Source organism: Hyperolius riggenbachi, chromosome 2 (genome assembly GCF_040937935.1).
Source record: "Hyperolius riggenbachi isolate aHypRig1 chromosome 2, aHypRig1.pri, whole genome shotgun sequence".
Taxonomy (NCBI): domain Eukaryota; kingdom Metazoa; phylum Chordata; class Amphibia; order Anura; family Hyperoliidae; genus Hyperolius; species Hyperolius riggenbachi.
In genome coordinates this window covers 501,229,886-501,244,571 of record NC_090647.1, presented here as the reverse complement: position 1 = coordinate 501,244,571, position 14,686 = coordinate 501,229,886, and the positions used below count along the sequence as shown (strand labels likewise).

Sequence of the window (14,686 nt, the reverse complement as noted above, 5' to 3'; positions counted from 1 at the left end):
AGTGCAGGGTGATCAGATGTTCAGTCAGGGATGTCAGTGCAGTGTGATCAGATGGTAAGCCAGGGATGTCAGTGCAGGGTGATCAGATGATAAGTCAGGGATGGCAGTGCATAGTGATATACCAGGGATGGCAGTGCAGGGTGATCAGGCAATGTACCATTGGTGTCAGTGTAGGGTAATCATGTGATGTACCAAGGATGGCAGTGCAGGGACACAGAGGGGATCAAGGCTGGGAGGGCAAGGTTAGATGAGGAGACTTGGTGTCAGGCAGGGCACGGGGGAGGGTGAAGGGCCTGCTGATACCCCGGCCTCTGCCAGGCAGTGCAGGGATAGGGGCAGCTGGGTGGGAGGAGTGCTGGGGTGACATTAGGATTGGGAGGGGCGGGGGCCGCGTACATACCGGCGTCCACAGATTTGTATAGCTGCTCCCCGCTGATCACTGACGGCTCCTCTCCCCGGGAGCGCGCTCGCAAGGTATCGGCGCTGGCGGCGAGCACTGCACTAGGCACACCCACACAGCGATCTAACCACACCCTGTACACGCCCTATCCGTGTTTCTCTGGCCTGGAGGGCGGGCCGGGTGTCGCTGAACGTATGACGTACCCATCGTGAGCGGAGCGCATCGGAGGCCATTGTTTGTATTGGCATGCCCGTACTTCTGGGCTTCTGGTTTACATTATCAAAAATATCAATAGTCCCCAACTTTGTGAATAAATTATGAATGAAACCTCCAACACACCTCTAGTCAGGCATACCATAATGAATTCATGAGAATGACAATTTCACAATTCCAACCACACTGGTCCTTCATAGCTCCAAACTGTCCCTCTTTGGGAGGGACAGTCCCTCTTTCTATGTAAGTATATATTTTCTCAAATAGACCATCAGGGGGTTCTGTATGGCGGATAGTGTGGTGAAACTCCTCCCACAGTATGATGCTGTGGGAAATAATGGCTTTTCCCAACTGCCAAGCAAGCAATATCTCCCTCTGTGCATAGAACTCTCAGTAACGAACATTCCGTATAGATCACCTGTCAGAACTAAATATGTTGCCACCAGGGATACATTTCAAAATGTAAATCAGGGAGAGGAAAGCTTTTTTAATGAGCAAACACTAACGTAAAGCAAACCCGAGCCCAAGATCGGGTTTGCTATTAAATATATTACCTTTAAAAGAGGAAAGCCTCAGGATCCTATTGAGGCTTCCCTCGGTTGGCAGCAGCCCCCCAATGCTGAGTGCGGCCCCTTCTTTAGGTAAGTATCTACTTCTGTACTTCGACTCGGGTATACTTTAATATAATCTACAAATGAATATTGTATACAATACACAAATGCAGTGGCGTAGCTAAGGAGCTGTGGGCCCCGATGCAAGTTTTACAATGGGGCCCCCCAAGCACTCTATACATAACAATTGATACGGCGGACCAAAACCTGCCAATGGCAACTACAGTGTCAGAGGTGCAAGAAGTGATTATTATGAGCACAGGACCAATAGAGAGCTAATACTGCAATTGAGGATGGGCCCTTCGGGGCCCCTCTGCCCCAAGGGCCCCGATGCGGTCGCTACCTCTGCACCCCCTATTGCTACGCCCCTGCACAAATGTATTAACCCTGTGCAGACGCCGTATGCATTTAAGTATACCCACAAACACTTGGTAATACCCTCTCACTTACTGCCCATTTTGTAAATCTTGACCAGAGTAAATTGCATTAGAGCCAGCGAAAGTCGCGCTGTGACCCCGGAAGCACTTCTTGTGCACAGATAGGGTGAGATGAGGAAGACGGAAGCCAAAGCATGTGCAGACTGCATGATGCGACTTCCGCTTCCAGGGTCACAGCACGACTTTGCTGAGAGTCACCAGCCCCAATGCAATTTACACTGACCGGACCACAGGCAGAGGGTATTACCAAGTTTTTGCGGGTATGCTTAAATGCATACCCATGCCAACCGCTCAGGGTCCCTTTAATTGTTATTTTCACCACCGTTCCTCTTTAACCCTTTCTGTGCTCCCAGGAAGTAACCACTCTGCAGAATCTCAGTAGGAGTTCTATAAGCTGTAACATGGAATGTTTTCCTTTATTATGCTGTTGCTTATCTTTTAGAGCAGAGATGAAGCTCTGAGTCCAGGTCCTCTTTAAAATGGAGAGACTGTGGTCTCCCTAGAATTGTTTTTTCCAGCCGGGAGGAATGAAAAAGTAGCCAGGTGGGGCATGACGGGGAAGGCAGGGTCAGCACAACACTGCTTACAGCATAGGAGGATGAGGAGGTGAGTCGATGACAGCCAGGTGCTCTCCAAAATTAGTTGGGTAGAGCACCTGTGCTAAAAGAGCCTGGGGAGAACACTGTTAAGGAAAGTAAACATAGGCCTCGATTCATAAAAGTGCTGTTGGTAAGGTAACGTCGAGCGGGGAAACACCGCTGTCGGTATTTCCGCCTTCAGGGTGGTAATTCATAAAAATTTTGCTAGTTGTGACAGGCGTGCGTAGATATTCCGCTGTAGGCAGGCGTTAGGCTGTCGGGAGACATGCGGAAACAGGAGAAGCAGGCGGAGTCCCTCCGTGCAGTGTTCTCTCTGCAGCTGCTTGGGAGGTCTGTCCCATTCACTGCAATGTATTCCGCACGCTTCTCGCCACATCAGAGGTAGCGGTAATACCCGTCCGCATACCGCTACCTCTAATCTTTATGAATTGACTACTTGTTACTTTTGCTATGATAATCACCGCGCAAGGCGGTGATTGATCACTCTGCTCGCGAATGTCGGCTTTTCATGCGGAAAAAGCCTTTATGAATACAGATTTTGCTGTGTGGTCGGTAAAGTGAGCAGTTTTCAGCATTTCCGAATGCGGGAATGCTTTATGAATCGAGGCCAAAGTTTGTAATAAACTAACTGAGAAAAATAATTCGGGTTTGATACTTACCTGAGCAGAGGAAATGCTCTAGACCAGTGTTTCTCAACATTTTATTGGTATGTACCCCTTTTAAAACCCTGTACTCACCAAGTACCCCCTAGCATAGTAAACATTATCACAATGATATATCACCCAATCCTGGGCCACAGCCTGCTGCCAGACAAGCATCCCCTGCTGACCTGCTCCATACACTTCACAGCCCTCTGTCCACAAATAACCTCAACACCCATCCTCGCTCCAACCTTATTTCCATCCATCCCACCCACAAACACATACTCCCCCTACCCTGCGGTCTCTGGAATGCCAGATCCGTCCGCAACAAACTTACAGCAGTCCACGACCTCTTCCTCTCCAAATCCCTCACCATCCTTGCACTCACTGAGACATGGCTCACCCCCTCTGACTCTGCCGCAGAGGCTGCCCTCTCCTATGGGGGTCTTCACCTCAGTCACACCCCCAGACCAGACAACAGGACCGGGGGAGGGGTGGGTCTGCTCCTCTCCCCATCCTGCACCTTCCGTGTCCTCACACCACCTACCTCTCTACAATTCACATCCTTTGAGGCCCACACCATTCGCCTCTACCACCCCCTCCCTGCCATTGTTGCGGTCTTATACCGCCCTCCGGGCTCCACCCCACAATTTCTCGATGACCTTGCCTCCTGGCTCCCTCATATCCTCTCCTCTGACCTCCCCACCATCATCCTTGGGGATTTCAATATTCCCATCGATGAAGCCCAGAGCTCTGCTGTGACCCGGCTACTCACCATTGCCAACTCACTTGGACTTGTACAACACGCCAACACCCCCACTCACACTGCAGGTCACACTCTCGACCTTGTATTCACTAAATCCACCACCATTGCAGACCTTGACATTGCACCCTTTCCACCCTCAGACCATCACCTTCTCACCTTCAACCTCCTCACGGAAGGCACCTCCAAATTAGCCACCCACCCACCTGGTCGATGGCAGCGAGACCTACGCAAGCTCAACCCTAGTGTCCTTGCTGACCCCCTCCATGCCCTCTCCTCCACTCTCCCCACCCTAACCTGTCCTAATCTTGCTGCAGCTCAGTATCGCCAAACTCTCTCATCAGCCCTAGAGAAAGCTGCTCCACCAATATTTCGCCACAACCGACCCCCTAACCCCCAGCCCTGGCGCACTACCCATATTCGCATCCTCCAGAGGAAAACACGCGCCACTGAACGGAAATGGAGAAAAACTAGACTTAACCAGGATTTCCTACAGTACAAGACCAACCTGCTGCAGTTCCACACTGCCCTTGCTCATGCGAAGCAGGAATACTTTACCAAGCTCATCGGAGCACAAGCTTCCAACCCCCGGCGTCTTTTTGCCACCTTCAACTCCCTGCTTAAACCCACCCCCCACCCTCCGTTTCCTCCCTCTCTGCCACAGATTTAGCCACCCACTTCACCAACAAAATTGTCTCCATCCGCCAGGAAATATCCAATCTCCAATCTTCACCTCCCACCCCCTCCCTACCAGCTCCTCCTCCACCCTATCCTCCCCTCACATCCTTCACTCCTACTACCACCGAGGAAGTCAACCACCTACTGCAGACTTCCCATACCACTACCTCCCCCCTTGACCCCATCCCTTCGGATTTACTCCAGCCTCACTTCACGGAATTGGCCCCAGTCCTCACTACCCTGTTCAACCTCTCCCTATCCACAGGCACCTTCCCCACAGACTTCAAGCAGGCCATTGTACTACCCCTGCTCAAGAAACCCTCACTCCACCCCTCGCTACCCTCCAACTACCGTCCTATCTCCCTCCTCCCCTTTGCCTCAAAACTCCTTGAGCGTCTGGTTCACAAACGCCTGACCCAGTACCTCAATGCTAACTCACTGCTAGACCCACTCCAATCTGGATTTCGGCCTGCCCACTCAACCGAAACTGCTCTCACCAAAGTGGTCAACGACCTTGCCTTAGCTAAAGCTGAAGGTAAATACTCCATTCTCCTCCTCCTTGACCTGTCAGCAGCTTTTGACACAGTAGATCATCCCCTACTCCTCCAGTCCCTCCAGTCCTTGGGCATTCACGATCTCGCCCTGTCCTGGCTTTCATCCTACCTCTCCAACCGCTCCTTCACGACCACATTCAATGAGTCCTCGTCCACCCCCAACCACCTCTCGGTGGGAGTCCCCCAGGGTTCGGTCCTTGGCCCCCTACTGTTCACCCTATACACATCCTCCATTGGCAAGGTTATCTCCTCCATGGGTTTTAACTACCATCTGTATGCAGATGACACCCAGATCTACCTCCACACCCCTGACATATCCACCACTACCATGGACAAGGTCTCCTCCTGCCTATCCGCCATCTCCTCCTGGATGTCTGCTAGGTTCCTGAAACTAAATCTAGACAAAACGGAATTTATGATCTTCCCACCCCGGCCATCCACGAACCTCCCAGATGTGCATGTCACTGTTAACCACACTACCATTCGCCCTACCTCTCAAGCCCGCTGTCTGAGTGTCACCCTGGACTCCACACTCTCCTTCACTTCCCACATCCAAAACCTCACAAAGTCCTGCAACTTCCACCTTCGTAACATCTGTAAGATTCGCCCTTTCCTGACCTCTGCCACCACCAAACTCCTCATCCATGCCCTCATAATTTCCCGCCTTGACTACTGCAATGCCCTGCTGTCTGGTCTCCCTATGACCCGAACAGCCCCACTGCAGTCCATCATGAATGCGGCAGCCAGAATTATCCACTGCTCCCACCGCTCCACCACGGCAGATCCCCTCCTAGAATCCCTCCACTGGCTTCCTATCCAGTCCAGAATCAGATTCAAGATACTGTGTCTGACCTACAAATCTGTCCACAAAACCTGTCCAACCTACATTTCCGATCTTACTCAGAGGTACACACCTAGCCGCTCACTCCGCTCTTCCAATGAACTTCGCCTAACCACCCCCTGCATCACCCAGTCCCATGCACGCCTCCAGGACTTCTCAAGAGCTGCTCCAACACTATGGAACTCCCTACCTCCACCCATTAGGGCAGCCCCCTCCTTCAACATCTTCAAGAAAGCCCTCAAAACTCACCTTTTCACTCTGGCCTACTACCCCTCACAAGTGCTCTAAACCTACAGCTGAACTCTGGTCCCCTACCATTCGTGTCCTTACCTCTCCCTCTAGATTGTAAGCCTTTGGGCAGGGTCCTCCTCCTTTTGTGTCCTACCTGATCTGGCACCTCCATTACTGTGAACCCATGCGATGCATTTGAGTGAACCTAACTTGCCTAATCTCCATGCTTCATCCAGTGACTAAGCATTACCTTGTACTAATACTGTGCTGTGTGATCTGGTTTTCTTGTATTCCTGTATTGTCATATTGCTGTATGTCACCCCTAAATATTGTCTGTAACCTAAATTAATGTTCAGCGCTGCGTAATATGTTGGCGCTTTATAAATACAATAAATAATAAAATAATAATAAAATACCCCTTGACAAATATATATTTATTCCTAGTACATGATAATTGGTTCTAAACAATTTCTAAGCATTTACTATTGCTTTTATTCAGCTAAAACACTCATTTGGTGTTGTTTAAATAAGCTTCATCATTTTCTAAAACTTTAAAATTGTTATTCTTGGTTAAGTAAATCAAGCCAGAGTACCCCTTGGAACCATTAGACGTACCCCCTGGGGTACGCGTACCACACGTTGAGAACCTAGGCTCTAGACCAGGGGCGCCCACTTTTTAGGCCAAGGGCCAAATAACCATTCTTGAGAGTGTTAGCCAAACTAGCAAAATTAAACTCAATTTTGCTGAGTGCCGTTAGATACGCCATGCCTGTGACATTTTGTCAAATAAAACTTTTTCACGGGAAATACCCCGTATAACGTGCAGGTAGCACAGTGGCAGCTGTTAATCAGTGGCTGTGAGTGCTGGCACAGTGGCAGTTGCTAATCAGTGTCTGTTACTGCTACTGGCACTTGCATGCAGCACCACAGCTACGACCTGGAATTACCTGTAGAGAGCTTTGAGATTTACCAGAATTGGCCCGGTGGGCTGCATTTGGTCCTCAGGCCGGACTTTGGATATGCCAGCTCAAGATAGTATATAGCAATCTTGTTCATCCACCCAGCCCGTCGTTCCACTCTTCAGAGCTACTAGCATCCACAAGTAGTTCAGATACAGGCATCAAACTTGGGACAGAGTTTTTGGCTAGGCACGTAACTACAAATCATGGGCCTCCCCAATGTTCTCACTTGGGTTTTGCAAGGGTCATAAAACAAATGTAGCCATAAAACCACTTATTATGAAGGATGGATTATGAAGGATTTATTAGGAGGAAGGGCAGGTTAGTAGTTGAGCCCCCCCCCCCCCACCGTGTTTATCAGGCCTGCTCCCCTTTAATTACACCCGTTTTTGGCCCAATCCTTTTGCTATAAAAGATGTCTATCTCATTTTCGAGTTTTGGTATGTAAAAAACAATAAACAAACTACAATAGCACAGTGAAGGGCAGGCACTGCCTTTGAGATGGGAGGGTTCCGTAAACAGTATGTATCAGTGTTGTTTAACTCTCATTACACAGGTATTGGGCACAATAGTCATGGTAGTGTACATATACACGCTTGTTTATAATGAGGCCCTGATCAGGAATGCAGAATGTTTGTGGTGAGCACCAGCCAAGGCTCTTGCAAAGTCTGAGGCAGAGGTCAAGCTAGTATTTAGTTTTCTGCTTGCATTTTTTTCTGCACACCATGCAGGTTTGTATGCAGAAAAAAGATGTTTATTTTTTACTCCACAGCAGCCGATGTAATTGATAGAGAACACTGACAAAATGTGCAGAATTATCCTTCAGGATGTCAGGTTTTGTTTCTGTGCGTGAAATCTGCTTTTAATTGTGACCTAGCCCCTTGATTAATAGGAGTTCTCAGTTGAAATCACTTTTTCTGTGCAGGAAACATGCACAAAATCAGACAAGTGTGACCCCTGCCGCAGGGGTGGTAGTTTCCCGTTTTTCCATTATACATGGAATTCAATGAACGAAACATTAAATTTCTTCATTCAATTGCAAACCACCCTTGTCCATATAAAAGGAGTATCTGAATGGTGAGGTATAAAGTATTAAACCACAATCAGCATCTAAAGGACACCAGAGGCGAAAATAAACTAATGAAATAAACGATTGTATCTATCTTCCTTCTCCTAAAAATGACTTTTTACTATATTCCAGTTTTATTTTGTTTAAATCTACTTTTTAAGTTTTAACTGTTTTATTGTTTTTGCCCAATGCCACATTCATAGATTTTAGCTCTGGCATAATTCAATTAACTTTTTTTTTACCTTTTTATCTCTTTCCTGCTCTCAGAAGCCCTTTTCTGCTAGGAGTTTTTTATAGTTGGAATTTCTTATCAGTGAGGGTCACACTATAGTCACTTCCTGTCAAGACTGAGTCAGCCGCTTACATACCTGATCATTAACTCTTTCAGGCAGAGAAAATAAAAAAGGAACACAGCATAGTTATTTGTGTGCTAGGCATTGTGTACATACCTATGTCTATCTCAGTATGTCACATGTCACCACAGGTAATCTGATCGCTAATGGATAGAAAATCACAGGGTACAATAAAAATAATGGAAACAGCTATTTCCATAAGCACAATCCGAATGCGTTGAGATTTTGTCCCAAGTGCAATCATCATCCTGCCGTGTTTTGGATGCAAATGCTCAATTGCATTAGTGGAAATTAGCATGAAACGTAATCGCAATTCATAGTAGATAAGAGCCCTTTGCAAATATCTTGTGCTGGCACCAAATTGACCTGTTCATGACTGTTTGAAAAGGAAGACTTCAACATTGTTACAATGACTTTGCTACAAACACTTTAGTTCTGCTTTAAAAAGGAAATGTGATTTTAGCATTTGTTTTAGTTGTGTTGTGGGTGTTGCTTGTTAGATAAGGTGAGGTTAAAGCGAGATGAGCTAACTGCACAGAGGGGTTACAGTATGTACACACAACAGGCAGATACTAAAAGGCTATATATAATGCATCCCTCTGACCTGCCTCATTCAGAAGCTACAGGATGAGTAATGCTGGTCTGAAGCTGGTCATACACTATGCAAGGTTTATTGTACAATGTTGTGCAATTACACCACAACAGATCTCCGGATGATTCAAACGAATCTGCCAGTAAACAATGTCCCAATAGGCCTGTCTGATCAACCAATCGATTTCTGGCAAAACTGATCGATCATTTGGAAGATTTTGATAAGGTTGTATTGCAAACAGTGCTACACTGTTAGAGACATTTTTAATACATTTCATGTGAAAATCTATAAAAAAAATAAATAAATCTATGTGCAGTGTGTGGAGGGATTCAACCACATAGATCCCTCTTTAGGGCTGGTGCACACCGAGCGGGTTTTTCGGCGTGGATCCGCTTGGTCAATGTATCTCAATGGGCTGGTGCACACCAGAGCGGGAGGCGGTTTGCTGAAACGCATACTCCCAGGGTGAGGCATTTTTTGGATTGCGGCGGCGTTTCTGCCTCCAATGTAAAGTATAGGAAAACCGCAAACCGCTCTGAAAAACGCCAGTTCAGAGCGGTTTTGCAGGCATTTTTGTTACAGAAGCTGTTCAGTAACAGCTTTACTGTAACAATATATGAAATCTACTACACCAAAAACGCTTCCCAAAACCGCTAAATGCTAGCTGAAACGCTACAGAAAAAATAAGAAAAACGTTTCAAAATCTGCTAGCATTTTGCGGATCTGCTAGCGGGTTTTGGTGTGCACCAGGCCTTAGACGATGATCTGAGGGCTCTATCTTTTGGCCACCTTGACAAGTGCCTGGCCACCTTAAAGTGTACCTGAGACAGAAAAAAAAAAAAAGTACATACCTGGTGCTTCCATCAGCCCCCCTCTAGGCTGATTGCTTCCTCGCCATTCTCCTCAATTCGCCCCGGAAATTCCTCCAGTCAGCGCAGTCCAGCCGTGAGCATTCCCTCACTGACAGGAGCACACAGGTGCAGAACGCTTCCAGCGCCAGGAATGCGCGAACAGCTGAGCATGCACAAACCGCCCCAGACCGGAGAGAGCTTTCCAGGCCAAATTGCAGACAATCCAGGTGACAGATGAGGATGGCAAGGGAGCAATCAGTTTGGAGGAAGCCCCAGGTTTTTTTTTTTTTTTTAAATCCCGTCTCAGGTTTACTTTAAGTCTCTGAAAAGATTTATTTAGGTAAGCTCTCATACAAGTAGGAAGCTTGGACATAACTGAGCAATCAAGGTTGGTGTACGACCAGTTGAAGACCAACACAAGACTTGTAATCAGCGGTCTTAAAGAGGAAGTGTAGCAAAAATAATATGAATACATTATTTTACAATATTAATTTTTTTATTATTTATTTAGTCAGTGTTTGCTCATCATAAAATCTTTCCTCACATTACATTCAGAAATTTATGGTAGCAAAATGTTCTGCCCTGCCAGGTGATGCCTATGCATAGAACTCTCAGTAAACTAACATTCTGCAAAGGGAGATACTGTATGCTAGGCAGTTGGAAACAGCCGTGATATCCCTCAAGGTTCACAGACCGCAAACTGTCAAGACCATGGTCCTGACATCACACTGTGGGAGGGGTTTCACCACAATGGCCTCAACTTAATTCACTAAGCTTATCTCCTGCCTAATAACTTCTGAGCTGTTTCTAGTGTTATCACCATGGTGATAAGGCATGTAGTAATCACCGAACAATTTACCTCAGGCAAACCTAAACTTAACTCACCGAGAGATCTATTGGTTGCCCATTACTGCACACAGATCTTGAATAGATTTCAACTTGAAATCGAGTCACAACTTGTGGAGCTGCTGCCTGCCCACCACCCTTGTCTGCTCCCCCGGCCAGCAGTGATACATTACCTGTCCGCAGACGAGTTCCCGGTCTGTGCTGACACTTTCTTCGGCTGGCATGTCTTCCTCATTACTTCCTGTGTCCTTCTGTGACGAGCGGAAGTACAAATAGTAGAGGGCGCTCTACTGTTTAAACTTCGGCTTGTCACAGGAGGAGACAGGAAGTAATGAGGAGACAGGCCAGCTGGAAAAAGTGGCAGCACAGACCGGGGATTTGCGCCAGCGGACAGGTAATGTATCATTGCCGCTATGCTGCGTTGGTCGATTGCCGCTAATGACACGATCCCGACCTGCCCGTGATCGAGCAAAATCTTCAGCCAGGACAGATTGTCGTAATCGATCAATTTCGGATGGAAATTGGTCGCTCAACATTTGCGGCGATTTCCCAACGATATACAGCAGATTCGATCACTGTGATCAAATTTGCTGTATATCGGCGGGAAATCGACACAGTATGGGTAGCTTGAGGACTGAAGTGATAAGATAACTCTCTCACTGTGCAAACGTATCTCTACACCCGATCTCTGAGAAAAGGTAGATTTTTCGTGGGCATAGGGTGTATCAGTTACCGATAGGGAGGAAGTTCAATCTGAGGTTAAAGTTCCTCTTTAAAAAGAAGAAGCTGGTGAAAGCAGTTACAGGCTATGTGATTATAGCCAGACCACACTGAAAACTGTATGGGCCTTTTCTAGGACTGGAGACTAAGGATGTTCAATTAGCTGCTAATCATTCTGAGTTGATGGTAATATTATGCCAACAGACCAATCAAATGCAGCAGCAACATCACTGGTTTGGTCCATTTTCATACAGCATCAAATTAGCGAAAACTTTGCATCCACTCGGAATTATCTGCATCAAACGGACCATCCTTACCAAAGAATAAACTTAAATATGACAGAATGACTGTGTTCTCCCTGGAAGAATCAACTGATTATGGTTAACAAAACAGGAAGTGTAAATTTTAAATAAATGAATTTAGAAGCAAAGGAAAATATTAAAATTAGTGGACATAACTGATCTTACTAAAGGGATTCTTTTATTGGACACATCCTTAACTTTTTAAAAAATAAATACACATACAGGTTACAAAAAAAACAAAACAACCTAAGAAATTTATTTGTAGGGCTTTTCAGAAAATATACATACAAGAGTTTTCAGAAGTTTAAAGCTTGGTGTCTGTACAAATAAACGGAGTCACACTTCTGTACACAATTCACAAAAGCATCATCCACAGACCATGAGGACGAGGCATGATGCAGGGATTCTGGCAGTAGTAGCTTCCAATGACTCGCAGCAGAGTTATACAGATGTCTGTTCTCAGAGCTGGTGTTGGAGCGGAGGCCTGCCACAATCTTTAGCCAGCAGAAATGCAGGGCTGGCCACTTGGTTGTCTATGTAGAAAGGGGAAGAATCAGCAGCTGAAAAAAAGAAGATACATTCTGGCGGTGACCAGAAGCTCCTATACCTGGGAAGTCAAACAGCTGACCTTTGTGTGGACTGGGCTGTGTATTGAGAAAACCTACCGCTATTATATAGAACTCAAGAAGTTTTGAATCGGGATGATACTAATTCTCTACTGCAATATACAGAACTCATGAGGCACCTGCAATCTCTCCTGATTCTGAGAAATTCATTATGTTGTGTCAGCGGCAAATTATGGGAAAAGAGAAAGGAAGTTTTTCACTGGTCAGCACAGTGACTGAGAACTCGTTCACACTAGAGAACCATGGCAGCTGTGTGTCTCCATTATGCCACAGCTACTTCACTGTGGCCAGCCTTGTGTGCGATATAATGCATGCACCATGTAAGAATAGTGAGCCAGGGGCCATGGCACTGCTGCAATTGGTTTCATTTCTCATAGACTTACAGTAAATGGTGCATTTCATGTGAGCTTTAATTCATGCACGCTGTAGGCTTAATGAAGAATGGGTTGGGAAATGTCAGCTCCTAAAGACTACAGTAACATTTTAGAGGGCTGACTATTCTGACCCCTCAGTGCTCAGATACATGAGAGGAAGTGTCAGGGGGTCAGAGATTAAATTAGCTCATTATTAGGACTATATAGCAATAACTCATGCAGTACTGGGACACTGGAGGTGGGAAGTACCCTTGATAATATTTACTAGGATTGGTAACTGAGGCTCAGCAATTGTTACTTTAGTGGGCATGTTTGAAAGAAGACTGGGACAGACTTGAGTTGGTGACATCTATTATTCAACTCAAAATGTGATATATATATATATACACACACACAGCCCATGTGACACTGCACCAAGTTGAGCAGACAGGAAGTGGCCTCCTCATCCTTCCTGTGCCAGCTCTTCTAAAACTAGGAGCGGACTGTTCCCTAGCAACAGCTTTCAGTGGTAGCTGCTTACTCATGATCCGTCTACATCTTCACCAATATGGATTCAGTCTTACAAATTGGCAGTCTCCAGGTAAAGTGTGTAGAGAACAGGAAAAAGTTAAGTATTGTGCATTTTGCAGGCACTGCTTGTTAAAGACAATCTTACGTTGCAGCATTCCATACGGGCATTCCATAGCTGGCCATGTTTCCTGTAGATTATCTTTGCCCATTGCCTTCATCTTCATGGATCTGTGAATGGAGCCCGCCAGCGACATATCGGCATTCCCGCAGCTGTCCTTCTCACATGATCCCCCCGCTGACTGCTGCAATGCATGCAAAGGCAATGTACAAGCAACTGAGTACATTTATATTTCAGTCAGATCATCCGGGGGGAAACGTTGACCTTTTGCAGAACGAACAGCACTTTATACAGCATAAGAAAGTCCATACAAGATATATACAGAACAGGAATGGGTTTCCAGCTTTGCCAAGTTCATTTCGCATCTGAAGAGGCTTTTGCTTCTTTCACGTTGTAATCGCTGGCCACAGACAGGGCATTCTCCATTGCACGGATACTTGCTAGTAATTTCACTATCTGTCGAATTTGTTCCCTGAAATGAGAGACAGAAGGGTCAAATGTGAAGGAGAAGAGAGAATTACGTCTTGTCAACTGTATAAAAAGAATTACTGGCAATTATTAATATACACATTATGAAGCTCAGTATGATGAAGGGCGCCAAATACAAACATATACAGTTCATTTCTAGTACAAAACCATGACAAAGGAGAAACCAAGCTTACAATGAAAGAGACTGCGGAAAAAAATGACACAATAGGTAGGTGAAGAGGAACTGGTTACGCAGTAATGAAAAGGTTATGCCAGAAAGAAAGACCAAGAAAATTCAATGAATTGAATTTGAAGGCTTGTGGAGAGTGGAAGTGTTGAACACTTGTCAGGCAGCTGTCATTACATCTAGCTCCAGCTACTGAGCATGTACACAGCACATTTAACATGGCAAAGCATGATGGGAGTGGAGAGTAGAGGAATGGATCCTTTCTTATAAGCCAGATCTCAGCAACTATATGTATAGAGTTGTGACATAGTATGCACATACATGGAGTCCAGTGTCTGCAAAAAAAAATAAATAAATCCCATAACTTTAAAGAGGTTCTGTGGAATGATAAAAAAAAAACCAAATAAACTGACACTTCCCTGGAGCTTCTATCGGCCCCCTGCAGCTGTCATGTCCCGCGCTGTCCTCCTAGGATGCTCTGTTCACCGCCGCCGGCACCCGTCAATTATTTGTCTAACAAGATGAATAATGCTCGCTCCCGCTTGCGTCTCCGGGAGCTCACCGCGCAGGCACAGTACGAGGTTTTCTCATACTGCGCCTGTGCAGTAAGCTCCCGGAGACGCAAGCGGCCACGCAGCCGCATTAGAAGAATAATTTCACTGGTGCCAGCGGCGGGGAACGGAGAATCGTAGGAGGACGGCGCGTAACATGACAAGCTACAGGGGGCTTGATAGAAACTCCAG

The 14,686-nt window shown here is 46.2% G+C and overlaps 2 protein-coding genes across 2 annotated transcripts in view; both read right to left on the bottom strand.

Annotated features, from left to right (window-relative positions):
• Positions 1-516, bottom strand: part of SYNJ1 (synaptojanin 1) — a 149,556-nt gene extending 149,040 nt beyond the window's left edge. The window contains exon 1 of the mRNA XM_068266373.1: positions 401-516. The gene's annotated coding sequence lies outside the window, so the exon portion shown is untranslated. The remainder of the gene's footprint in view (positions 1-400) is intronic.
• Positions 517-11,895: 11,379 nt separating this feature from the next.
• PAXBP1 (PAX3 and PAX7 binding protein 1) overlaps positions 11,896-14,686 on the bottom strand; it is a 58,999-nt gene continuing 56,208 nt past the window's right edge. The window contains exon 18 of the mRNA XM_068270476.1: positions 11,896-13,760. Coding sequence (XP_068126577.1) covers positions 13,643-13,760 — 118 coding nt within the window. The 3' untranslated portion in view covers positions 11,896-13,642. The remainder of the gene's footprint in view (positions 13,761-14,686) is intronic.